General features: G+C 38.6%; 1 protein-coding gene across 1 annotated transcript in view; it reads right to left on the bottom strand.

Moving 5' to 3' along the window:
• The window catches only part of EFCAB5 (EF-hand calcium binding domain 5), a 169,448-nt gene that overhangs the window by 128,362 nt on the left and 15,187 nt on the right, over nucleotides 1-25,899 (bottom strand). Inside the window, exon 3 of the mRNA XM_008010917.3 lies at nucleotides 8,028-8,604. Within this exon, the coding sequence (XP_008009108.3) occupies nucleotides 8,028-8,431 (404 nt within the window). The 5' untranslated portion in view covers nucleotides 8,432-8,604. The remainder of the gene's footprint in view (nucleotides 1-8,027; nucleotides 8,605-25,899) is intronic.

Below are 25,899 nucleotides of genomic sequence, written 5' to 3'. Positions count from 1 at the left end.
AAATAAAAGCAGACAGGCAGTTTAATAGTACAGAAGGAGCTGGTTGTGAACTGTTGGAAGATTAGTATTTTGTTTTTATTTATTTATTTATTGTTTTGAGGCAGAGTTTCGCTCTTGTTGCCCAGGCTGGAGTGCAGTGGCACAGTCTTGACTCACTGCAACCTCTGCCTTCTGGTTTCAAGCAATTCTCCTGCCTCAGCCTCCCAAGTAGCTGGGATTATAGGTGCCCACCACCACACCTGGCTAATTTTTTATATTTTTAGTAGAGACAGAGTTTCACTATGTTGGCCAGGCTGGTCTCAAACTCCTGACCTCGTGATCTGCCCACCTCGGCCTCCCAAAGTGCCGGGATTACAGGTGTGAGCCACCGCACCTGGGCTTAACAAGTATTTTAAAGGAGTGCTAAGTTTCTCTGATGCAATTACTAACCAACCAAATCTCTACCGCTCAGCTCTCAGAACTCCCAGTCCCTTCTTCTGCTTGTCTCCCCTTCTGCTATTTATCTGTTTCATCCTCTGCTCCTTTTTTCTTTCCCCCTCATCTCTAGCTAGGATTCTTCTCAATTTCTGTCTTCATTCCTCTGTGGCTCTGTCTTCTGTATCTGTGTTTTTCACCCAGCTCTTTGAAATTATTCATTCATGCACTCACTCACTAAGCCACTCACTCATTCATTACATAAATATTTATTGGGCACCTACTATGGATTCTGCCATTATAAAGCTTAGGGTCCAATGGCAGAACAGATAAGTAAACGATATTTTAGGGTAAGTACTGAGTGTCTCCAGATTCTCATGTGACACAAAAATGAATTCACAAAATTGGTTTTCTGTCATTTTCCCATGTGCTTGGAATATTTTTCTCCCTCTCTTTGCCTGACTAGATCCTCCACATGCTTTAGGTCGCACCTCAGACATAATTTCCTCCCATTTATTGATGTCCATAACTAGACATAAAATATAGTTTTGTGCTTCTGGGCCCCTGTACATGAGACTCAAAATATAATCCAAATGGATTTTACATTGATTGTGTCACCCATTCAGGGAATTAATAAAATTTGTCTTCTGAGGCCTGCATTATCTCACGAAGATGTTTACATTAATCCAGAGAATTCTAAAGGATCCAAAACTCTTAATTTGGGCAGTACAGGGCAGACATAATCTATAAGCAGATTCCTTCTAAGTATAAGCAGACTGGAAGGGAAGAAAAACTGCATTACATAAAATTGCAAAAATTCTTCCCATTCCTGTATGCAGGTCTCTATGAATGCAACATAATTTTGCAGCTCCTCCCATGAAGAAGTGGAGTCTCTTCCTGTACTCCTTGTGTCTGCCTCTGGCCATGTGACATGCTTTGGCCAATGGGCCATTAGAAAACAGAATGTAAGCAGAAAAGTTGAGAAGTACTTGAACACTGGGGCTTGCCCTCTTTTATTGAACTTGGGAGCCCTTCCACTATAATACCATCAAAGAAATGAGCAAGGGCTCGCCTGCTGGATGATGATCCAGTTACTTCCATTGCTTTTGCAAAGAGTCTGCCAACCACTACAAAAGTAATTGAGGTCATCACTTTTGGTTGTTATTCTGAAAGTAAAGGGATATCATTGAAAGATTTCATCTTACTGCATTGCATGAGTGAGTCCAATTGATACCATGTGGAACAGAGATGAGCCATGAGCCCAGCTCAAAGTTACCAATCTACAAAATCATGAGCAAATAAATGTTATTGCTTTAAGCCATGAAGTTTTGGAGTATTTTGTTATGCAGCAAAAGTTAACTAATAAAACAGTTTTCCCACATGAATGAGTGTTTCGAGATCTTTTAAAGAAAAGCATAATATCAACCTGATTAAAGAGTAGAAGCAAAAATGCTTCCCCACCTGGTTATGACAATCCAAATTCTAACCATCAATTCAAGCTGTATAAGGAAAATCTTCTATTTACAGAAATATTTGCCTAGATTATATCAAAAGTGAAAGTTGTATTACATCAAAATTGGTTCTAATCAGCTTAAGTGGATAACTGAACATGAACTTTGAGTGACCTCAGTATACCAGATCATTGCTACACCTAACTGAAGACTCTTTCTTGATCACTAAAAACTGGGACTTGTTTTAATCAATCATGTACAGACCTATGGACTCACTCTGTCCTATACAATATGATAAGTTTTTAGTTCTTATAAGTATAGCTATTATAAAACAATTAAAAGCCCCTGAATTTTCCCCTTCCACAAACCATTCAGTGAAGTCTTCACTGGTATATATTCCTTTGCCTGGCAAGTTAATAAACTCAGTATTTGTTTGTTTGAAGGTGTTTTTAAGCTCTGGTGGTCTTAGTTTCACAAAGCTAAACTGAATTTCTTTCTTTCTTTTTTTTTTTTTTTTTTTTGAGACGGAGTCTCGCTCTGTCGCCTAGGCTGGAGTGCAGTGGCGCTCGGCTCACTGCAACCTCCACCTCCCAGGCTCAAGCGATTCTTCTGCCTCGGCCTAATTGTTAAATACTTTTTTAACAATTTTTAAATTGTCCTCCCAACATGCTGGAATTACAGGTGTGAGTCACTGCACCTGGCAAGGATATATTCTAAGGACGAAAAAGCTGCAAATAAATGTAAGACCTTGTTTAATATTTTTATTAGTAGTAAGCTTGTTGGTATTATTATTTTGAAGCTTTTTTTTTTTTTTTTAGACAGAGTTTCACTCTGTCACCCAGGCTAGAGTGCAGTGGTACAATCTCTGCTCACTGCAACCTCTGCCTTCCGGGTTCAAGCAATTCTTCTGCCTCAGCCTCCTGAGTAGCTGGGATTACAGGCACACGCCACCACACCCAGTTAATTTTTGTATTTTTAGTAAGATGGGGTTTCACCATGTTGGCCAGGGTGGTCTCGAACTCCTGACCTCAGGTGGTCCACCCATCTCGGCCTCCCAAAGTGCTGGGATTACAGGCTTGAGCCATCACGCTGGGCTATTTTGAAGTTTTTATGTAAACTGCAGGATAAAACAAATCAGTAATTATGTCAATATCATTAGGAACCAAGATTTTTTGTGTAAGATAGAAGGAAATACAGGCTGGGCGTAATGGCTCACACTTGTAATCCCAGCACTTTGGGAGGCAGAGGCGGGTGGATCACGAGGTCAGGAGTTCAAGACCAGCCTGGTCAAGATGGTGAAACACTGTCTCTATGAAAAATACAAAAATTAGCCGGGTTTAGTGGCGGGCACCTGTAATCCCAGCTACTCAGGAGGCTGAGGCAGAGAATTGCTTGAACCCAGGAGGCAGAGGTTGCAGTGAGCCAAGATCACGCCACTGCACTCCAGCCTGGGTGACAGGTGACAGAGCGAGACTCTGTCTCAAAAAAAAAAGGAAAAAGGAAATGCAAATATCAAAGAAATTAGATAAGACCCTGAAACATTATATTTAATATGCAACTGTCAATATTAACTCATTTTTAAAATTATATATTTCTTTTCTCAGCACAGCGAATTTTAATGTTTCCCTTTTCCAGGAGGAGAGGTTGCCCTACCCACTTTTGAAGACACCCCAAAGATTGTCTGGCAGTTTGGTGCAGAAAGGATTTGGCCCAATCTTGTGCTGGCTAGGATACAGAAAGGCACGTAAAGTTTGTGGCTCAAAGTCCACCGGGCTGGAGTGGGGCAGAATGTGCACAGGGAAGTGGTCTGGGAGAGACTTGTAGGAGTGTGGGCTTGGGTTCCTGTGACAGAGGTAGTTGGTCCTGGTGGACCAAGGCTGGGGTGGCCAAGGGGAGCCTGAGCCCTCTGGCTGGTTAGACACTCCTGCAGTGGCCCCTGTCTAGGGGAGCTAGTTCACCAGCTCACTGCTTTCAAACCACAGCTGGATCTCTTTCTGACCCCTTACCCTGAATAGCTGGTGTGAATGATATTCCTGCTGATGTGGACGTCGCTGAAGTCTCCACATATGGTCACAGAGTCAGCCTCAGCCCTGTCAGTGTATCCTATCATGGCCCTCGAGGCATGGATCACATTGTACCCTTCCCAGACCATGGCCATCAACAGGCCTGAAGCTCACATAGCTAAGGAGGGCTAGGTAGAAGGGCTTCCTTCGCAGGTCCCAGTAGTGGTCAGCAAGGACGCTTTCCAGTGGGCCGCAGGATCTTCATCCCTACCAGCTTGAATCCCTGCCTCCAAAGCACTGGATCACATCCCTAACAGACTGCCACAAGACCCCAACTGGCTTCAGTGAGACCAAGGTCCACTCCTGGATCAAGAAGTGGGCAAGGGATATGAACAGACATTTCTCAAAAGAAGACATGCGTACAGCCAACAGACACATGAAAAAATGCTCGTCATCACTGACCATCAGAGAAATGCAAATCAAAACCACAATGAGATACCATCTCACACCAGTTAGAATGGCAATCATTAAAAAGTCAGGAAACAACAGGTGCTGGAGAGAATGTGGAGAAATAGGAACACTTTTACACTGTTGGTGGGACTGTAAACTAGTTCAACCATTATGGAAAACAGTATGGCGATTCCTCAAGGATCTAGAACTAGATGTACCATATGACCCAGCCATCCCATTACTGGGTATATTCCCAAAAGATTATAAATCATGCTGCTATAATGACACATGCACACGTATGTTTATTGCGGCACTATTCACAATAGTAAAGACTTGGAATCAACCCAAATGTCCATCAGTCATAGACTGGATTAAGAAAATGTGGCACATATACACCATGGAATACTATGCAGCCATAAAAAAGGATGAGTTTGTGTCCTTTGTAGGGACATGGATGCAGCTGGAAACCATCATTCTCAGCAAAATATCACAAGAACAGAAAACCAAACACCACATGTTCTCACTCATAGGTGGGAACTGAACAATGAGATCACTTGGACTCGGGAAGGGGAACATCACACACCGGGGCCTATCATGGGGAGGGGGGAGAGGGGAGGGATCGCATTGGGAGTTATACCTGATGTAAATGACGAGTTGATGGGTGCTGACGAGTTGATGGGTGCAGCACACCAACATGGCACAAGTATACATATGTAAAAAACCTGCACATTATGCACATGTACCCTAGAACTTAAAGTATAATAATAATAAATAAATAAATAAATAAATAAATAAATAAATAAGGGTCCTCCTGAGCCGGGCGCCAAGAGCAGGCACGGGCAAGAGCCCGCGGGGTCGTACAGCAGGCCCGGCAGCGGTGGCATGCCCGAAGAGGCTGCAGGTGACGTCTGACCACAAGCCATTGATTCTAAAAATTATATGTTTTAGTCCTGAAGGGCCTAGAAACAATGACTATACAATATTTATGAGCATTCCTAGCTCACAAGTGAGTGATCCCCATTAAAAGAAGCCAAGAATCCATTTAAAAAATGCATGAAGTTTTCAAAGACTAAAGGGGTAATGTCAGAACACAGAAGCCAAAGTTGGTGCAATTTGAGCATCTAACAGAAAAAAATGACTATAACTGATTAAAATATATTGAATATATATTAAAATCCATGCATCCATGATGATACTGAAAAAGGAACCCTTTCCCAAAAGGAGAAAATATTTTTCATTTGCTGCCACTGGAGGTGACTATTGATAGGTAGGCAGATACATATCATATTCTGAAAATCGGTAATTAAAAGGAAAGAAATATTTATTCTGTCTTACTAGTAGGAAGCATATTTCAGTGTACCCAAATACACAGCAATCAAGCAGGATTTATTTCAGGAATTCTAAGACAATTGAATAGTAGGAAATCTATTAATAAAATTCACCATTAAGGAATCTAAGGTGAAAATTATACTATCATTTTCATAGGTGTTGAAAAAGCATTTGATAAAATCTAGTCCTAATTTTAAAAAATCACTCTGAAAGGTAGAAATTAGGTACATTTTCTCATTGAGATAAAATGTTTTTCATACCCAAATGGAATAGAACTAGTAATACAAAAACTGCCCATAATGAAGCAGTAACAGAAGCAGCATTTCTACTAAAGTTGTAAAAAGACAAGGATGCCCACATCACCACTATTATTTAATATTGTATTGGAAGTAGTAGGAAGATGTTAGTATAAAAATTGAAAAGGAAGAAGGAAAACTACTATTATTTGAAGACAATGGTTACCTCCCTAGAAAACTCAAGAAATCAACTAAAATGTTACTGTAAGAGAACTCAGTAAGGTAGCTGGGCACACAAATATACAGAAATTAGTATTTCAGACTACATTCCAGAAAGAAAATGTAGTAAGAGAAGAAAGTCCTGCTTAAAACAGCAACAAAGAATGATAAAAATAACTAGTGCTGAATCTAATGAGAGATACACAAAACTTATATAAATTTTTTTTTTTTTTTTGACGGAGTCTCACTCTGTTGCCCAGGCTAGAGTGCAGTGGTGCATCTTAGCTCACTGCAGCCTCCGCCTCCCAGGTTCAAGTGATTCTCCCACCTTAGTGTCCCAAGTAGTGGGGATTACAGGCATGCACCACCACGCTGGGCTAATTTTTGCATTTTTAGTAGAGACACGGTTTTGCCATGTTGGCCAGACTGGTCTTGAACTCCTGACCTCAGGTGATCCACCCACCTTGGCCTCCCAAAGTGCTGGGATTACAGGCGTGAGCCACCATGCCCAGCTGTGAAAAAACTTTAGGACAACTCTAATTCATACAAAATAAGATGAGCAAATGGAAAGACACCCAGAAACACTCATCATTATTAAAGATGTTAGTTTTCTGGTGTGTATGTGTGTGTGTGTGTGTGTGTGTGTCTGTTTTTGAGACTGGGTCTCGCTCTGGCACCCAGCCTGGAGTGCAGTGGTGTAATCTTGGCTAATTGCAGTCTTGAAGATATTGGTTTTCTAAGAATATTAATAGATGTAATCAGATTTCAATAAAAATTCCTATAAGTTTTGTTTTTTGGTTTTCTCTCGCTCTTTTTTTTTTTCAAGTAGATAAGTTACTCCCATAATTCATACAAAAAAAGTAAACAAACAAAAATAGTCAGGAAACATCAGAGAAGAAGAAGGGCAAATAGTGGGGACCAGCACTGTCAGATCTATGGAATATATTTAAAAGTCTCAATTATTAAAGCAGTGTGGTACGAATGCATGAAAGGGAGACTGACCAATGGAATATGATGGAAAAATCCAGAAATACACTCTAAAACATACATGAATTTATTAATAAAGGCTCAGTCCCAAACAGTGGGACAAAGATAGACTATTCAACTCTGATTGGGACCACTAAGTAGACATTTGAAAAAGGATAAAGTTGAATCCCTGTATGTTACGCTAGGTTAAATTCCAAATGAGTCAATATTTAAAATGAAAATTAAAATCATAATTCTGGAAGAGAACATGGAAGAATTCTTTTAATATTTTGAAATGTAACAGTGCCTCAAAATCCTGATGCCATAAAAGTTAAATTTGACTATATAGAAATAAAAAATCTTCTACATGACAAAAGATAAATGGCAGGTAAAAATGGGCATTTGTAACACATATCACATGCTTTTGTGTAAAAGAAAGAAAATTAATAATCCATGTTTGCATTTCCTTATGTATGTATAAAGAAATTCTGTAAGGATCTATAGAAAATTAAGAATAGAAGTTATTTATGGTGGAGGTGGAATACTGGGTAGATGGAAGATAAGAATGGGAGGAAAACTTTTCACTGTATAACTTTTTTTACATATTGGCCTTTAAACCAGGTGAATATATTGCCTATATGGAAAGCTAAATTTTTTTTAAAGTTCCAACTGTCATATAGCTTACTTTCCAGTGCAGGGAGATAAATAAAAATACAAATCAATATACACTTGGAGTCATAGTGAGATAATTAAATCTATGAATACAAGGAACTTATTTATTTTGTTAGTCTCCACAGTGACTCAAAAAGAGTGAAGCACATACTAGTAGCTCAATAAATACTTTCTGAATAACTGTGGAATCACTTGTTTTAAGTCCTGTCTCTATGATTATGCTATTTTTCTACTAGTTTTTCAATGTAAGGAGACAGATCATGAACTGAAACTATAACAGATTGTACCTGTTGCAGATAGTGTCCGGAACATATATCTTCAGGTCTTCTGTGACTTCTTTCATCACCCTCTGGTAACCAGATATTCCTGGGTCTTTGATATAATTAGGATTGTTTCTCATTAAATATTCCCCCAAATAATTAATTGGGTCAAACTTGCTTGGAGTATCAACTTCTGTCAAAACCTTCTTCTTTTCTACTTGAGTTAACATGTTTTCTACTCCAGGAACTAAGGTAGGTAGAAGTTTGTCAAGCAAATATGCACGATTATTCAGTGTCATGCTTTCAGTATTAAACCACTCTTTGGCCAAATTATCCCTAGGGAGTTTTTTTTCAGCCTTTTTTTCTAGTTCCTTCTTCACATTTTCCTTGTCTATTATTTTCTGCTGCATTGCTTGGGCTTTTGCCTCCATTCTTTCAAAAAGATTTTTCTTCCATGGTTGCTCTAGCTTTGATGTCAGTTCAGTTTCATCTAAAGCAAAAATCACTTTTGCAGATTTTCTAATTGCAATATTACCTGAGGCTTCAGTTTTAGAGTCCTTTATTGAACCAGGTGAAATTTTTCGCTGCCCCTCCAGGTTTAATTCTGAGGGGAAAAAAAAGTGAAATGTAAGAAATGTTAGAAGCAAATTTTAATCTACATGACTTTAGAATAATATTTGAAAAAATTTTTATATCCATTTACACAGTGGATTGGAACAAGGTCAGCTGAAAGTAACAGAAAATTGGACAAAGTGACTTTAACCATAAAGACATTTATTGTTGACTAAATCAGAAGCCATTCAGCAGTTCAGTGATTTCATTAAGTACCTAGGCTGTTTCTGTTTATTTTCGTTCATTTTTTTGCTTGTACCTTATGATCACATGATGACTATTAGAGCTCCAGTCATTACTTCCTCACAGCAAAAAAGGATTGAGGACAAAGGGTTTTTCTCCTCTTGAGGCTCTGTTTTATTATCCGATAGGAGAAGATCCCAGACTCCCCACTGTAAGACTTCCCTTTACATTTCATCAGCCCTAACTAGGATACATGCCCACACCCAGACCAATTGCTGGTAAAGGGAAATGGTATTACTATGAATAGTATAGACAAATTATAATCTATTTATTGGTGTCAGAGTTTGGATCAAGTTCTCTGATAACAAGTTATTTTCATCTGCTACAACACTGAGGTTCAGTTGGCAGGCAAAAAGGTAGGGAAGGCTGGGCACAGTGGCTCACATTTGTAATCCTAACATTTTGGGAGGCCGAGGCAGGAGGAATGCTTGAATCCAGGAGTTCAAGACCAGCCTAGGCAACATTAGGAAGATGCTGTTTCTACAAACAATAAAAAAGTTAACCAGGCATGGTGGCTTACACCTGTGGTCTCAGCTACTCAGGAGACTGAGGTGGGAGGATCACTTGAGCCCTGGAGGTCGAGGCTGCAGTGAGCCATGATCATGCCCCTGCACTCCAGTGAGACTTTGTCTCAAAAAAAAAAAAAAAAAGGTGAGGAAATGTGTGGTGAGGAAGCAAAGAGTCAACCACACATGTATATTTAAATATATTTCTCTTCATTTTATTCCCAGCTTCCTTTATGTTTTCATTTTTAAAATGCAGGATGGAGACATTAGACCAAGATGGTAGACTGACAACAGGCATCTACATCCCCTCCCTACCAAAATCTCTAGCAACGACAGGAAAAGTTGTGTGTATGTTTTTAAAATTTAAAAAATGCTTAAAAATACTACAGTCATGAAGGAGGCCTTCAATTGTCAGGAATTTTGAAGATCTCTGAACAATGTAAAGCAGGGGAATTCAACTGATTGAAGAAACTATAGCACTAAAAAGGTACGGTGAAGACCACTGTAAAATTTGGGAGCAGATTTGAGGTGCCCCAAGTTTAGAGGATGTAGATACGGGTCATAGGGGAAAGACTGACCTTTTTGTATATCTTCATTCCCATTTGAGCTAATCAGTGTCTTCCCCTGCACTGAATTAAGGTATATAGATATTTAGGCTAGAGAAACAGGATTTTTCACACACAGAGAAAATGAATAATTGACAGTTTCACTGTCTGCACATCTTGTCCTTCCCCCACTGGCATCAGACTATAGAAAACAATAACTCTATAGGAAAGCAAATAGAGAATCTCAAATTCAAATGTAAGCACACATTCATAGAATGTTTAAGAAAAATCATCCCCATGACTAAATTCAACAAACAGAATAACTAATACCACCCAAGGAAATACCATTAAATAGAACAAATGTAAGGAGTCAAAGAATTAATATCCTCAGAGCAGAGAAGTTAGAAAAAATTAAAAGTTAAACACTTAAGAGAATGTCGACCATCTAGCGCTCACATCTTGGTTTCGAATATCACTCTCCAATTAAAAAAAAATCAGAACTCCTTGGAGGTACAGCTGATTATAGGATTGGGCTCATCTCATATGCAGGAAATATATACAAGAATATCTTGTAGTGCCTAGAATATCTTGCAGTGCCAGAAAGTAACGAAGTGCTGAAAAAAAAACTAGTAAATAAGTAAAAAGACAAATTTCCTGTGCAGAAATATTCCAAATAATTTATGTAGATACTCCACGATCAAGGATGTAGAGCATAACTCCCCTCTCCTTAAGTGCGGACTGCATATAGTGACTTCCTCTCAAAGAGTACAATATGGAAATGGGAGGGGGAAAATAACTTTAGAGAAACCTGAGAAATATTATCTGAACCTAAAGATCATTATTAACATCTGCAGTAACACATCATGTTGACACCATATACCCATATGTATATGTATATGAGTATATGACAGCATATATTCAGCCTCCCGAGTAGCTGGGACTACAGGTACATGTCACCATGCTCAGCTAATTTTTCTATTTTTTTCTTTTTTTGGTAAAGATAAAGTCTTACTATATTGCTCAGGCTAGTATCGAACTCCTGGCTTCAAGTGATTCACCCACCTTGGCCTCCCAAAGTGCTAGGATTACAGTCATGAACCACCATGCCCAGTCAATCCAGAATATTTAATATTAATCTTATAAAAGTGTCAGAAGGTATAAGCCAAGTGTTAGACATAATGAAATATTCAAATAAATAATGTAAGAAATCTCTCAGAACTGAAGAAAGACACAAATCTTCAGCTTTGAAAGGCTTACCAAATGGAGTTTCCATTTGTAATGATAAAAACTTTCTGGAACTAGACAGTGGTAATGGTTGCATAACACTGTGAATTTACTTAATGGCTCTGAATTGTACACTTTAACATAGTTTAAATGGTAAATATTATAGTATATGTATTTACCACAATTTTTTAAAAAGCCTACCAAATAAACACAGGATACAAGATTAAAATACAAAAGTAAATTGATTTCCTTGGAACTATCAATTTAAAATGTTTTATATTTTTAGTTATCAATGAAAATATAATTTTATAAAGCTTCGTTTCATTATAGCAACAAAAATTTAAAATATCTAGAAATAAACCAAACAGAAATGTGTCAGACTAATATGAAGAAAGCTATAAAACTTTACTGAAGTAGTACTGGCATTAGGATAGACATATAGATCAATGGAATAAAATTGAGAGTCCAGAAATAAACCTATACATCTATGACCAACTGATTATTTTTTAAAGTTCCTCTTCTACTCTGAAACCAATTGATTTTTGACAAGGGTGTCAAGACAATTTAATGGAAAAAACAGTCTCTTCAACAAACAGTGCCATGACAGCTGATATCTACATGCGAAGGGATGAATCTGGATGCCTACCTTACACCATATTTAAAAATTATCTTTAGTTCTAACAGTCATATATGCAATAGTCTATCCAATATAACAGCAGAATACATAATTTTCTCAAGTGCACATGGCGCATTCTCCAGGATAGACAATATGTTAGGCCACAAAACAAGTCTCAATGGATTTTAAAAAATAGACACCATATAAAATATCTGCTCTTTAATGAAGAGCACAAAACTTGATGAAGTTAGAAATCAATAAAGGAAAACTAGAAAACATACAAAGCTACAGAAAATAAACAACTCATTCTTAAACGACTAATGGGTCAAAAAAATCACAAGGGATATTAGAAAATAATAAAAGAAGAATGAAAATGAATACACAACATATCAAAATTTATAGGATGCAGTGAAAAAAGGGCTCAGAGGGAAAATCATAGCTGTAAGTGATTACATTTTAAAAAGTCAAATCTGAGGTCAGGAGATCGAGACCATCCTGGCTAACACGATGAAACCCCATCTCTGTAAAAAAAAAAAAAAAAATTAGCCAGGCGTGGTGGTGGGCACCTGTAGTCCCAGCTACTTGGGAAGCTGAGGCAGGAGAATGGTGTGAACCTGGGAGGCGGAGCTTGCAGTGAGCCGAGATCATGCCACTGTACTTCAGCCTGGACAACAGAGCAAGACTCTGTCTCAAAAAAAAAAAAAAAAGTCAAATCAATAACCAAACTTTACACCTTAAGAAACTCGAAAAAGTAGTGCAAACTAAACACAAAACTAGCAAAAGAAAGAAAATAATAAAGGTTAAAGTAGAGATAAAAGAGAGAATAGAAAAATAGTAGAGAAAAACAATTTCACCAAAAATTGGTTCCTTGAAAAAAATCAACAGAATGAATAAACCCTGAGCTAGACTGACAAAAACATTAGCAAAGATACATAAATAACCAAAATCAGAAATGAAAGTGGGGACATTATCACCAACCTTACAGATATTAAAAAAATAATAATTATAGGCTGGGCGCAGTGGCTCATGCCTGTAATCCCAGCACTTTGGGAGGCTGAGGCAGGCAGATCACGAGGTCAGGAGTTCAAGACCAGCCTGGTCAACATGGTGAGACCCCATCTCTACTAAAAATTCAAAAATTAGCCAGGTGTGGTGGCACACACCTGTAATCACAGCTACTTGGGAGGCTGAGGCAGGAGAATTGCTTGAACCCAGAAGGTGGAGGTTGCAGTGAGCAGAGATCACACCATTGTGCTCCAGCTCTGGGTGACAGAGCAAGACTCCATCTTGGAAAACAAAAACAAAAGCGGTTACAAGAGAATACTGTGAGTAATTGTATGCCAACATATTGGATAACCTAGAAGAAATGAACCAATTCCTTGAAATTACCTAAAATGACTCAAGAAGAAATAGAAAGTCTCAAAAGATCTTGTGTTAGTTAGTTTATTTTGTGTTGCTATAAATACCTGAAAAAAAAAAAAAAAAAAAGGAATACCTGAGACTGAGTAATTTACAAAGAAAAGAGGTTTATTTGGCTCAGGCTGTATGTGAAAGAGTGCCAACATCTGTTCCCAGTGAGGCCTCAACAAGCTTATAATCATGATGGAAGGCAGAGGGGAGCTGACATATCACATGGTGAGAGAGGGAGCAAGAGAGAGAGAGAAGAAGTACCACACTCTTTCAAACAACCAGATCTCACATGAACTCATAGAGTGAGAACTCACTCATTACTGCAAGAACAGCACCAAACCATTCATGAGGGATCCACTCCATAACCCAAAAACCTCCCACTAGGCCCACTTCCAACATCATAGGTCACATTTCAATATGAGATTTGAAAGGGACACACATTCAAACCATATTAGACCTCTAACAAGTAAAGAGATTGAATCAGTGATCAGAAACTTCCCAACAAAGAAAAGTCTTGGATCAGATGGCTTCACTAGTTACTTCTATCAAATATTTAAAGAAGAAATGAAATGAATTCTTACCAAATGCTTGTAAAAAATTGAAGAGGTGGGAACACTACCTAATTCTTTCTATGAGGATAGAATTACTCTGACACTAAAGCTAGATAGATATCACAAGAAAATTATAGACCAATATTCCTTATGAATATAGATGCAAAAATCCTCAACAAAATATTAACAAATCAAATCCAAGAGCAGAGCAAAAGCCTTTTCAACACGAACTCTTTCCAGATTTATCTCAGGAATGCCAAGGTGGCTCAACATAAGAAAATCAAGCAATGTAATCATCACATTGATAAAATGAAGGAGAAAAAAGTCACATAATCATCTCAATGCATACAGAGAGAACATTCCTCAAAATAATAAAGGGTAGTTATTTAAAAATCCACAGTTGGCCAGGTGTGGTGACTCATGCCTGTAATCCCAGCACTTTAGGAGGCTGAGGTGGGAGGATTGCTTGAGTCCAGGAGTTCGAAACCAGCCTGGGTAACATAGTGAGATCCTGTCTCTACAAAAAATTTAAAAATTAGCTGGGTGTGATAGCACATGCCTAGAGTCTCAGCTACTTGGGGGGCTAAGGTGGGAGGATCACTGGAACTCTGGAGTTTGAGGCTTCAGTGAGCCATAGTCATGTCACTCATTCCGGTCTGGGCGACAGAGAGTGACCCTATCTCAAAACACAAATAAAAATAAAAAATTCACAGTTAACATGACACTCAGTAATGGAACACTGAAAGCTTCCTCCCGAAAATCAGTAACAAGAAAAGAATGCCTACTTTCACCACTGCTGTTCAACATCATACCAGAGTTCTAGCCAGAGCTATAAGACAAGAAAAACAAATAAAAGGCATCCAAATTGGAAAGAAAGAGGTAAAACTGTCTCTATTCACAGATGACATGATCCTATATATAGAAAGAATTCAAAAGAAAACTACTAGAGCTATTGAACAAATTCAATAGGGCAACGTACTGAGATCCTGTCTATGCAAAAAAGAGAAAAAGAAAAAGAAAAGCCAGGCATGGTGGCACGTACCTGTAGTCCCAGCTATTGGTAGGTTGAGGTGGGAGAATTGCTTGAGCCCAGGAGTTCAAGGGTGCAGTGAGCTATGATTACATCGCTGCAGTCCAATCTGGGCAACAGAGTGAGACCCTATCTCCAAAAAAATTAAAATGGGGGGAAAAAGGAAAGCGATTCCATTTATAAAAGCAGCTAAAAGAATAAAATACTTGGCCGGGCGCAGTGGCTCAAGCCTGTAATCCCAGCACTTTGGGAGGCCGAGATGGGCGGATCACAAGGTCAGGAGATCAAGACCATCCTGGCTAACACGGTGAAACCCCGTCTCTACTAAAAAATACAAAAAACTAGCCGGGTGAGGTGGCGGACGCCTGTAGTCCCAGCTACTCGGGAGGCTGAGGCAGGAGAATGGCGTGAACCCGGGAGGCGGAACTTGCAGTGAGCTGAGATCCGGCCACTGCACTCCAGCCTGGGTGACAGAGCGAGACTCCATCTCAAAAAAAAAAAAAAAAAAAAAAAGAACAAAATACTTAGGAATAAATTTAACCAAGAAAGTGGAAGATATATGCTGAAAACTATAAAACATTGCTGAAAGAAATTAAAGAAGACATAAATAAGTAGAAAGATATCCCTATTCATAGATAGGAATACTTTACATTGTTAAGATATCACTTCTACCCAAAGTGATCTATAGATTCAATGCAATCAAAATTCCAATAGTTTTTTCACAGAAATAGAAAAAGTGATTCTCAGATTAATATGAAACTGCAGGGGCCCTTGAATAACCAAAATAAATCTTGAAAAAAAAAGGAATAAACTTGGAGGATTCACACTACCCGAATTTGAGACTTACTACAAAGCTACAACAAATAAAACAGTACTGGAGTAAGGACAGATGTACAGACCAATAAAATAGGATAGAGAGGCCAGAAACAAACTCTCATATATAGTCAACTGATTTGTGACAAGGGTGTCAAGACCATTCAACAGGGAAAGAATAATCTTTTCAACAAATGGTGCTGAGACTACCTGATACATCATGTAAAAGAATGAAGTTGGTCCTTTACCTTACATACAAAAATGAACTGAAAACAAATCAAATATCTAAACTGAAGAGAGAAAATGATACAACTCTCCCAGCCTGGGAAACATAGTGAGACTGTATCTCTACAAAAAATTTAAAAAACAAATTAGCCAGGCTTGTTGATGCACACTTATAGTCCCAGCTACTCGGGAAGCTGAGGTGGGAGGATCACTTGAGCCCAGGAGGTTGAGGCTGCAGTGAGCCATGATCACGCCACTTCACTCTACCCTGAGCAACAAAGTGAGACCCTGTCTTTAAAAACAAACAAATAAAACCTTACAACTCTTGGATGAAAAATGAAAACCTGTGGAAAATCTTCATACCACTGGCTTTAACAATGACTTCATGGATGCAACACCAAGAGCACAGAAAACAAACAAAAAAAGATAAAATATACTTCAAAATTAAAAACTTTTGTATATCAAAGAATTATGTCAAAAAATGAAAAGATGATGTAGTAAATGAGAGAAAATATTTGTAAAGCAAATAACTGATAAGGAATTAATATTCAGAATATATAAAGAACTTCTAAAACTCAGTAACAATAAAACAACCTAATTCAAAAATGGGCAAAGGATTTGAACAGGCATTCCTCCTAAGAAAATATACAAATGGCCAATAAGTACATGAAAAGATGTTCAACATTATGAGTTATTAGGGAATGCAAATCATAACTACAATGAGATACCACTCCACACTTACTAAGATGATAATAAGAAAACAAAAAGAAACAGAAACTCAGAAAATAACGAGTGTTGGTAAGAATGGACAGCAATTGGAACTCTTGTGCTTTGCTGGTGGGAATGCAAAGTGATGCAGCCATTGTGGAAAACTGTTGTGGTTTCTCAAAACATGAAACATAGAGCTGCGCTCAGGGGCATGTCCCCGTAGTCCCAGATATTTGGCAGGCTGAGGTGGGAGGATTACTTAAGCCTAGGAGTTCAATTCCAGCCTAGGTAGCATGCCAAGGCCCTGTCTCTTAAAAAAAATTAATAATCAGTATTAATAATCAGTATTAGTAATATAGTTTAATTTTTTCAGGTAAACCTAGAGCTACATATGATCCAGCAATCCCACTCCTATGTATATATCCAAAAAAATTGAAAGCAGGGACTCAGATACTTGCACATCAATGTTCATGGCAGCATTATACACAATCAGTAAAAGGTGGAAACAACTCAAGCATCCGTCCACAGATGAATGAACAAAATGAGGTATATATGTACAATGAAATATCATTCACCCATTGAAAAAATGAAATTTTGAGGGTGGGGGAAGGTGAGCATCAGGATAAATAGCTAATGCATGTGGGGCTTAATACCTAGGTAATCGGTTGACAGGTACACCAAGCCACCATGGCACATGCTTACCTATGTAACAAACTTGCACATCCTGCACATGTATCCCAGAACTTTAAATAAAATCTTTTTAAAATGAAATTTTGAGAGAGGCAGAGCAAGTTGGTCTAACAGAACCCTCCAGTGATCATTCCCTTCACAGGAACACCACATTGAACAACTATCTACACAAGAAAACACCTTCATAAGAACCAAAAATCAGGTGAGTGATCACAATACCTGGTTTTAATATCATATCAAGGAAAGAGGCAGTGAGGAGAACAGGAAAGACAGTCTTGAATTGCCTATACCACCCCTCCTCCATCCCCCAGCAGTGGCCTCATAGTACAGAGAAAGAATATGATGCTTGGGGCAGGGAGAGCACAGTGACTGTGGGATTTTGCATTGTCACGCAGTGTTACCCTGTCACAGTGGAAAGCACCATGGGGCAGAATTCAGCTGGTACCCATAAAGGGAGCATTTAGATCAGCCCTGGCCAGAGGGGAATTGTCCATCCCAGCAGTCAGAACCTGAGTTCCACCTAGCCCACCACTGAGGGTTAAAGTGCTCTGGCTTCTAAAGAAACTTGAAAGGCAATCTAGGCTATAAGGACTATAGTTCCTGGACAAGTCCTGGTGCTGTACTGGGCTCAAAGCCAGTGGACTTGGGGTATACATGACCTAGTGAGACACTAGCTAGGGCAGCCAAGGGAGTGGTTGTGTCACCCCTCTCGCAATTCCAGACAGTGCAGCTTATAGCTTCGGCAGAGACTCCTTCCAATTAAGGAAAGGAGAGAGGAGAGTAAAGAGGGCTTTGTCTTGCAACTTGGATACCAGCTCCGCTACAGTAAAATAAAGTACCAAGCAGAGTCCTGGAGTCCCCATGCTAGGCCCTGCCTCCCAGATGACAATGTTAGACACATCCTGGGCCAGAAGGGAATCTACTATCTTGAAGGGAAAGACCAAGTAGGATTCATCACCTGATGACTAAAGTGCCCATGGGCCTTGAATGAACATCAGTGGTAGCCAGGCAGTACTCACTGCCTTGGGTGAGACCCAGTGCCGTGCAGGCTTCAGGTATGACCCAGTACATTCCCAGCTGTGGTGGTCATGGGAAAGACTCCTGCTTGAGGAAAAAAGAGGGAAGAGTAAAAAGCATGTTGTCTTGCAACTTGGATGCCTGCTAAGCTATAGTAAAATGAAACACCAAGTAGATATCTAAATTTACCAATTCTAGGCTCTAATTCCTGGAAAGCATTTCTAGACCCACCCTGGGTCAGAAGGGAACTCGTTGCCCTGAAGGGAAAGACACAAGCCAGGCTGAATTTACTAGCTGCTGACTAAAGAGCCCCTGGGCCTTGAATAAACATCAGCAGTAGCCAGACAATAGTTGCCAGAGGCCTTAGGTGAGACCCAGTACTGTGCTGGCTTCAGGTTGGACCTAGCACAGTCCCAGTGATGGTGGCCACAACGGGGCTTGTGTCACTCTTCCCACAAGTCCAGGCAGCTCAGCACAGAGAGAGAGAGAGAGAGAGAGAGAGAGACTCCATTTTGGCAGGGGGTTGGGGAGATGTAAGGGAAGAGAACAAGAGTCTCTGCCTGGTAATCCTGGGAATTCTCCTGCATCTTACCCAAGACAACCAAGGCAGTACCTCTACAAGGCCTCAAGAGTCACAGTGTTAGTGGGTTTGGGTGCCCCCTAATGCAGATATGACTGCAGTGACTGAAGGCTTAGATCACAACACTCAATTCCCTTTGAATACTTAGAAAGCATTCCCAAGAAGGATGGGTACAAACAAGCCCAGACTGTGAAGACTACAGTAAGTACCTAACTCTTCAATGCCCAGACATCAGTGAACATCTGCAAACATCACGATCTTACCAAAGTCAGGGAACACAGTGACCAATCCCAGAGTCACAGAGATACTTGACCCTTCAGACAGAGAATTCAAAATAGCTGTTTTGAGGAAGCTCGATGAAATTCAAGATAACACAGAGAAGGAATTCAGAATCTTATCAGATAAATTTAACAAACAGATTGAAATATTTTTTAAAAATCAAGCAGAAATTCTGGAGCTGAAAAATTCAATTAATGTACCCCTCAATTGCAGTATTCATCAAGCAGAAGAAAGAATTAGTGAGCTTGAAGACAGGCTATCTGAAAATACACACTCAGAGGAAGAAAAAACTATAAAAAGGAACGAAGCATGCCTACAGTATCTACAAAATAGACTCAAAAGGACCAAGTTAAGAGTTATTGACCTTAAAGAGAAGGTAGAGAGAGAGAGAGATATGGATAGAAAGTTTATTTAAAAGGATAAAAACAGAAAATTTTCCAGAAAAATATAACAATATTCAGCTACAATACTTTTTCTTAATTAAAGAAAATTACAGGCCAATATTTCTGATGAACATTGAAGCAAAATCCTCCACAAAATACTAGCAAACCAAATTCAACAACACATTAAAAAGATAATTAATTAGCAATGATTAAAAAGTAAAGACACAACAGATGCTGGCAAGGCTATGGAGAAATAGGAATGCTTTTACACTGTTGGTGGGAATGTAAATTAGTTCAACCATTGTGGAAGACAGTGTGGTGATTCCTCAAAGATCTAGAACCAGAAATACCATTTGACCCAGCAATCCCATTACTGGGTATATAGTATATACCCAAAGGAATATAAATCATTCTGTTATAAGATACATGCACACATATGTTCATTACAGTACTATTCACAACAGCAAAGACATGGAATCAACCCAAATATCCATCAATGATAGAATGGATAAAGAAAATGTGGTACATATACACCATGGAATACTATGCAGCCATAAAAAGGAATGAGATCATGTCCTTTGCAGGGACATGGATGGAGCTGGAAGTCATTATCCTCAGCAAACTAACACAGGAACAAAAAACCAAACACCACATGTTCTCACTTACAAGTGGGAGCTGAACAATGAGGACACATGGACACAGGGAGGGGAACAACATACACTGGGGCCTGTTGGAGGGGTGTGGGGTGAGGAAGAGCATCAAGATAAACAGCTAATACATGTGGGGCTTAATACCTAGGTGATGGGTTGATAGGTGCAGCAAACAACCATAGCACATGTTTACCTGTGTAACAAACCTGTATGTACTGCACATGTATCCTGGAACTTAAAATAAAATAAAAATTTTAAAAAATCCTTCATCATGCCAGGGATGCAAGGGATGCAAGGATGGTTCAATATATGTAAGTGAATCACTGTGACACATCATATCAACAGAATGAAAGACAAAAGCCATATGATCATTTCAACTGATTCTGAAAAAGCATTTGATGAAATTCAACAGCTCTTCATAATTAAATCCCTCAAAACACTGGGTATAGAAGGAATATACCTCAACAGAATAAAAGCCATATATGACAGACCCACAGCTAGTATCATACTGAATGGGAAAAAAAAAGACAGCCTTTCCTCTAAGATCTGGAACAAGATAAGGATGCCCATTTTTACCACTGTTATTCAACATAGTACTGGAGTCCTAGCTAGAGTAATCAGACAAAAGAAAGAAATAGAATGCATCCAAAATGGAAAGAAAGAAGTCAAATTATCCTTATTTGCAGATTATATTATCTCATATTTGAAAAAACCTAAAGACTCCAACAGAAAACTATTAAAACTGATAAATTCAGTAAAGTAGCGGGATACAAAAATCAACATATGAAAATCAGTAGCATTTCTAGATACCAACAGCAAATAATCTGAAAAAGAAATCAAGAAGGTAATCCCATTTGCAATAGCTACACATAAAATTAAATATTTAGGAACTAACCAAAGAAATGAAAGATCTCTACAATGAAAACTATAAAACACTGATCCAAGAAATTGATTGAAGAGAGCACACACAAAATGGAAAGATATCCCATGTTCATGGATTGAAAGAATCAATATTGTTAAAATGTCCTTACTACCCAAAGCAATCTACAGATTCACTGCAATTTCTGTTAAAATACCAATGACATTCTTTACAGAAATATAAAAAAAATCCTAAAATTTATATGGAACCATAAAAACCCAGAATAGTCAAAGCCATCCTGAGCAAAAAGAACAAAACTGGAGGAATATGATTCACATTACCTGACTTCAAATTATACTACAGAGTCATAGTAACCAAAACAGCATGGTACTGGCATAAAAGCAGTACCATGACATACAGACCAATGTGATAGACTATAGCAGACGTATAGACCAATGGGATAGAATACAGAACCCAGAAATAAATTCATCCATCTACAGTGAACTCATTTTCAACAAAGATGCTAAGAACATACATTGGGGAAAGGACAGTATCTTCAATAAATGGGAAAACCGTATACTCATATATATGCAGAAGAATAAAACTAGACACCTATCTCTCACTATATACACAAACCGAATCAAAATGGATTAAAGACTTAAATCTATGACCTCAAACTATGAAAATACTAAAAGAAAACATTGGGGAAACTCTCTAGGACATTGGACTGAGCAAAGACTTTTTGAGCGAAAGCACAGGCAACCAAACCAAAAGTGGACGATCACATCAAGTTAAACAGCTTCTGCATAGCAAAGGAAAAATAAACAAAATGAAGAGACAACCCACAGAATAGGAGAAAATGTTTGCAAACTATCCATCTGACAAGGAATTAATAACTAGAATATATAAGGAGCTTACAACTGAATAGGAAAAAAATATGACAATCTGACTAAAAATGGGCAAAAGAGCTGAATAGATATTTCTCAAAAGAAGACATACAAATTGCAAACAGGTACGTTAAAAGGTGTTTAACATCACTGATCATCAGATAAATACAAATCAAAAGTACAATGAGATATCATCTTACCCCAGTCAAAATGGCTTTTATCCAAAAGACAGACAATAACGAATGCTGGCAAGGATGTGGAGAAAGGAGAACCCTTATATACTGTTGGTGGGAATGTAAATTAGTACAACCACTATGAAGAACGGTATGGGGGTTCCACAAAAAAAAACTAAAAATAGAGCTATTATATGATCCAGCAATCCCACTGCTAGGTATATAATCCAAAGAAAGGAAATCAGTATATCAAGAGATAACTGCACTCCCATGTTTATTGCAGCACAATTCACAATAGCCAAGATTTGGAAGCAACGTAACTGTCTGCCAAGAGATGAATGGATAAAGAAAATGTGGCACATGTACACAATACAGTACTATTTCATGACTATTCCAGCCATAAAAAAAGAATGAGATCCTGTCATCTGCAACAACATGGATGGAACTGGAGGACATTATATTAGGTGAAATAAACCAGACTCAGGAGGACAAGTATTACAAATGATTAAAATAATAAATGTCATATATATTTTCCCACAGAAGACATAAAGATCATCACTAGGGTCTGGAATCCCTTCTTGTCACCTCTCCAGTCACGACCTCCCTCCAAAAGTAACATTATCTTTTCCTCCCTCCCTCCTTCCCTCCCTGCCTTCCTTCCGTCCTTTTCTCCATCTTTTTTCTTTCTTTTCCTCTCTTCCTCCCTCTCTCCCTCCTTTTTTCTTCCTATTCCCCTTCCCCCTCCCCTCTTACCTCTTACTTCCTCTCCCTTGCCTTCTCCCTTCTTTCTTTTTCTGTCTCCCCAGTCCACCTCTTTCTTCCTTTCTCTCTCTCCCTCCCTCCCTCCCTCCCCACTTTCTTTCTTTCAATCACTCCCTTGACTTCTAACACTACAGGTTAATTTTGCTTGCTTTTGAACTTCATATTAACGGAATCACAGAGTATGTGCTCTTTTGTGTCTGTTGTTACTCAACAACATAACCACTTAGGGTCATGTTGTGTGGCATTAGTTGTGTTAAATCAAGTTTGGTCTAAAGTTGCATCCATACAAATATTCAATTTGGCCTAAAGGTTTCTCCATACATAGTGAACTGTAACCAAACTTGATGTGTAAAAAGACCATAACCTACTGTTGTAACAAGTAGCTGAGTGTGAGCCAATCACAGCAGCCAAACATCAGTCAGCCACAGGCAGTCAGCTGTTCAAACCAGCTTCTAATAAGGCAAGTGCCCAGTTGTAACCAATCCAGTTGTTTCTGCACCTCACTTCTGTTTTCTGTATATCACTTTCCTTTTTCTGTCCATAACTGTCATCCAACCCTGTGATAGCTCTGGAGTCTGGAGTTGCTCTGATCCTGTTCTGGTTCTGGAGGCTGCCTAATTCCTGAATTGTTCTTTGTTCAATTCATCTCTGTTCAATTTGTCTAAAGCTTTTCTTTTAACAGTTGTTATTCATTGCTGCATAGTATATTATTGTATAACTATATTACAATTTATTTATTCTACTGTTGATGAACAATTTAATAGATTCCAGATTTGGCTATTCCCCAAAAAACTGCCATGAACATTTCTCTACATGTCTTTGGTAGACATATAGATTCATTTCTCTTTGTATGTATCCAGGAGTATAAATGCTGCATCATAGAGTTCAGCTTTATTAAATAGTGCCAAGCCATTTTCCCAAGTGGTTGTACTAATTTACATTCCCACCAGCAATGTATCAGAATTTCTGTATTCCACCATAGGTATGAGTTGACACATGTATAAAGAAAAAGAAAGAAGAAATAAATAGAATTCCTGTATTCCATATCCTTTTGGTATTATCTGGTTTTGTTGTTGTTGTTGTTGTTAGCTATTTTAATGGGTATGTGGTGGTATCTCGCTGTGATTTTAATTTGCATTTTGCTGATAATTGATAATTTGAACACATTTTTCTATGTTTATGAGCTATTTGAATATTCTCTTTGATGGAGTATCTGTTCAAGTCTTGTCCATTTTTCTACTGGTTTGTCTGTCTTTTCTTACTGATTCGTAGGCATTCTCTGTATAGTCAAATAAAAGCCTTTGATGAACATAGGCATTATAAATGTCTTTTCTCATACCTTGCTTGCCTTTTCTGTCACCTAGGCGGGAATACAGTGTCACAATCATGGCTCAGTCACTGCAGCCTTAGACTTCTCAGTGTCTGTCTATGTCGTTTGCCCACTTTTTAATTTTTTTTTTTTTCTTGTAAATTTGTTTAAGTTCCTTATAGATGCTGGATGTTAAACCTTTGTCAGATGCATAGTTTGCAAAAAATTTCTCCCATTCTGTAGGTTGTCTGTTCACTTTGTTGATAGTTTCTTTTGCTGTGCAGAAATCATTTAGTTTAACTAGATTCCATTTGTCAATTTGTGCTTTTGTTGCAATTGGTTTTGGCATTTTTGTAACAAAGTCTCTGCCTGTTCCTATGTCCAGAATGGTATAATCTAAGTTGTCTTCCAAGGTTTTTATAGTTTTGGGTTTTACATTTAAGTCTGTAATCCATCTTCAGTTAATTTTTGTATACAGTATAAGGAAGGGGTCCAGTTTCAATCTTCTGCATATGACTAGCCAGTTATCCCAACACCAATTATTGAATAGGAAGCTCTGTCCTCATTGTTTGTTTTTGTCAGCTTTGTCAAAGATCAGATAGTTGTAGGTGTGTGGCCTTATTTCTGGGTTCTCTATTCTGTCCCATTGGTCTATGTGCCTGCTTTTGTACCAGTACCATGCTGCTTGGATTACTGTAGCCCTGTAGTATAGTTTGGACTCAGGTAGCATGATGTCTCCAGGTTTGTTCTTTTTGCTTAAGATTGCTTGGCTAGTCAAGCTGTTTTTTGGTTCCATATAAATGTTAGAATAGTTTTTCTTTTCTAGTTCTGTGAAGAATGTCATTGGTAGTTTAATAGGAATCTTATTGAATCTATAAATTGCTTTGGGAAGTATGGTCATTTTAACAATATTGATTCTTCCTATCCATGAGCATGAAATGTTTTTCCATTTGTGTCATTTCTGATTTCTTTGAGCAGTGTTATGTAGTTCTCCTTGTAGAGGTCTTTCATTTCCTTGGTGTATTAGTCTGTTCTCATGCTGCTAATAAAGGCCTATCCCAGACTGGGTACTTTATAAAGAAAAAAAAGTTTAAGGGACTCACAGTTCCACATGGCTGGGGATGCCTCACAATCATGGTGGAAGGAAAAGAAGGAACAAAGTCAAGTCTTACATGGTGGCAGGCAAGAGACAGAGCATGCGCAGGGGAACTCCCCTTTATAAAACCATCAGATCTTGTGAGATTTATTCACTTTCATGAGAACATGGAAAAGACCCACCCCCATGATTCAATTAACTCCCACCAGGTCCCTCCCATGACACATGGGAATTGTGGGAGCTACAGTTCAAGATTTGGGAAGGGACGCAGCCAAACCATATCATTCTGCCCCTGGCCCTTCCCAAATCTCATGTTCACACATTCTAAAATTAATCATCCCTTTACAACAGTCCCTTAAAGTCTTAACTCATTTCAGCATTAACTCAAAAGTCCACAGTCCAAAGTCTCATCTGAGACAAGGAAAATCTCTTCTGCCTATGAGCCTATAAAATCAAAAGCAAGTCAGTTACTTCCTAGATACAATGGGGGTACAGGCATTGGGTAAATACATCCATTCCAAATGGGAGAAATTGGGCAAAACAAAGGGGTACAGGCTCCATGCAAGTCCAAAATACAACAGGGCAGTAAAATCTTAAATCTCCAAAATGATCTCCTTTGACTCCATGCCTCACATCCAGGTCACACTGATGCAAGAGGTGGGCTCCCATGGCCTTGAGCAGCTTTGCCCCTATGGCTTTGCAGGGTACAGCTCCCCTCCTGGCTGCTTTCA

Source organism: Chlorocebus sabaeus, chromosome 16, assembly GCF_047675955.1.
Source record: "Chlorocebus sabaeus isolate Y175 chromosome 16, mChlSab1.0.hap1, whole genome shotgun sequence".
Taxonomy (NCBI): Eukaryota; Metazoa; Chordata; class Mammalia; order Primates; family Cercopithecidae; genus Chlorocebus; species Chlorocebus sabaeus.
This window is presented reverse-complemented; position numbering and strand designations above follow the sequence as displayed.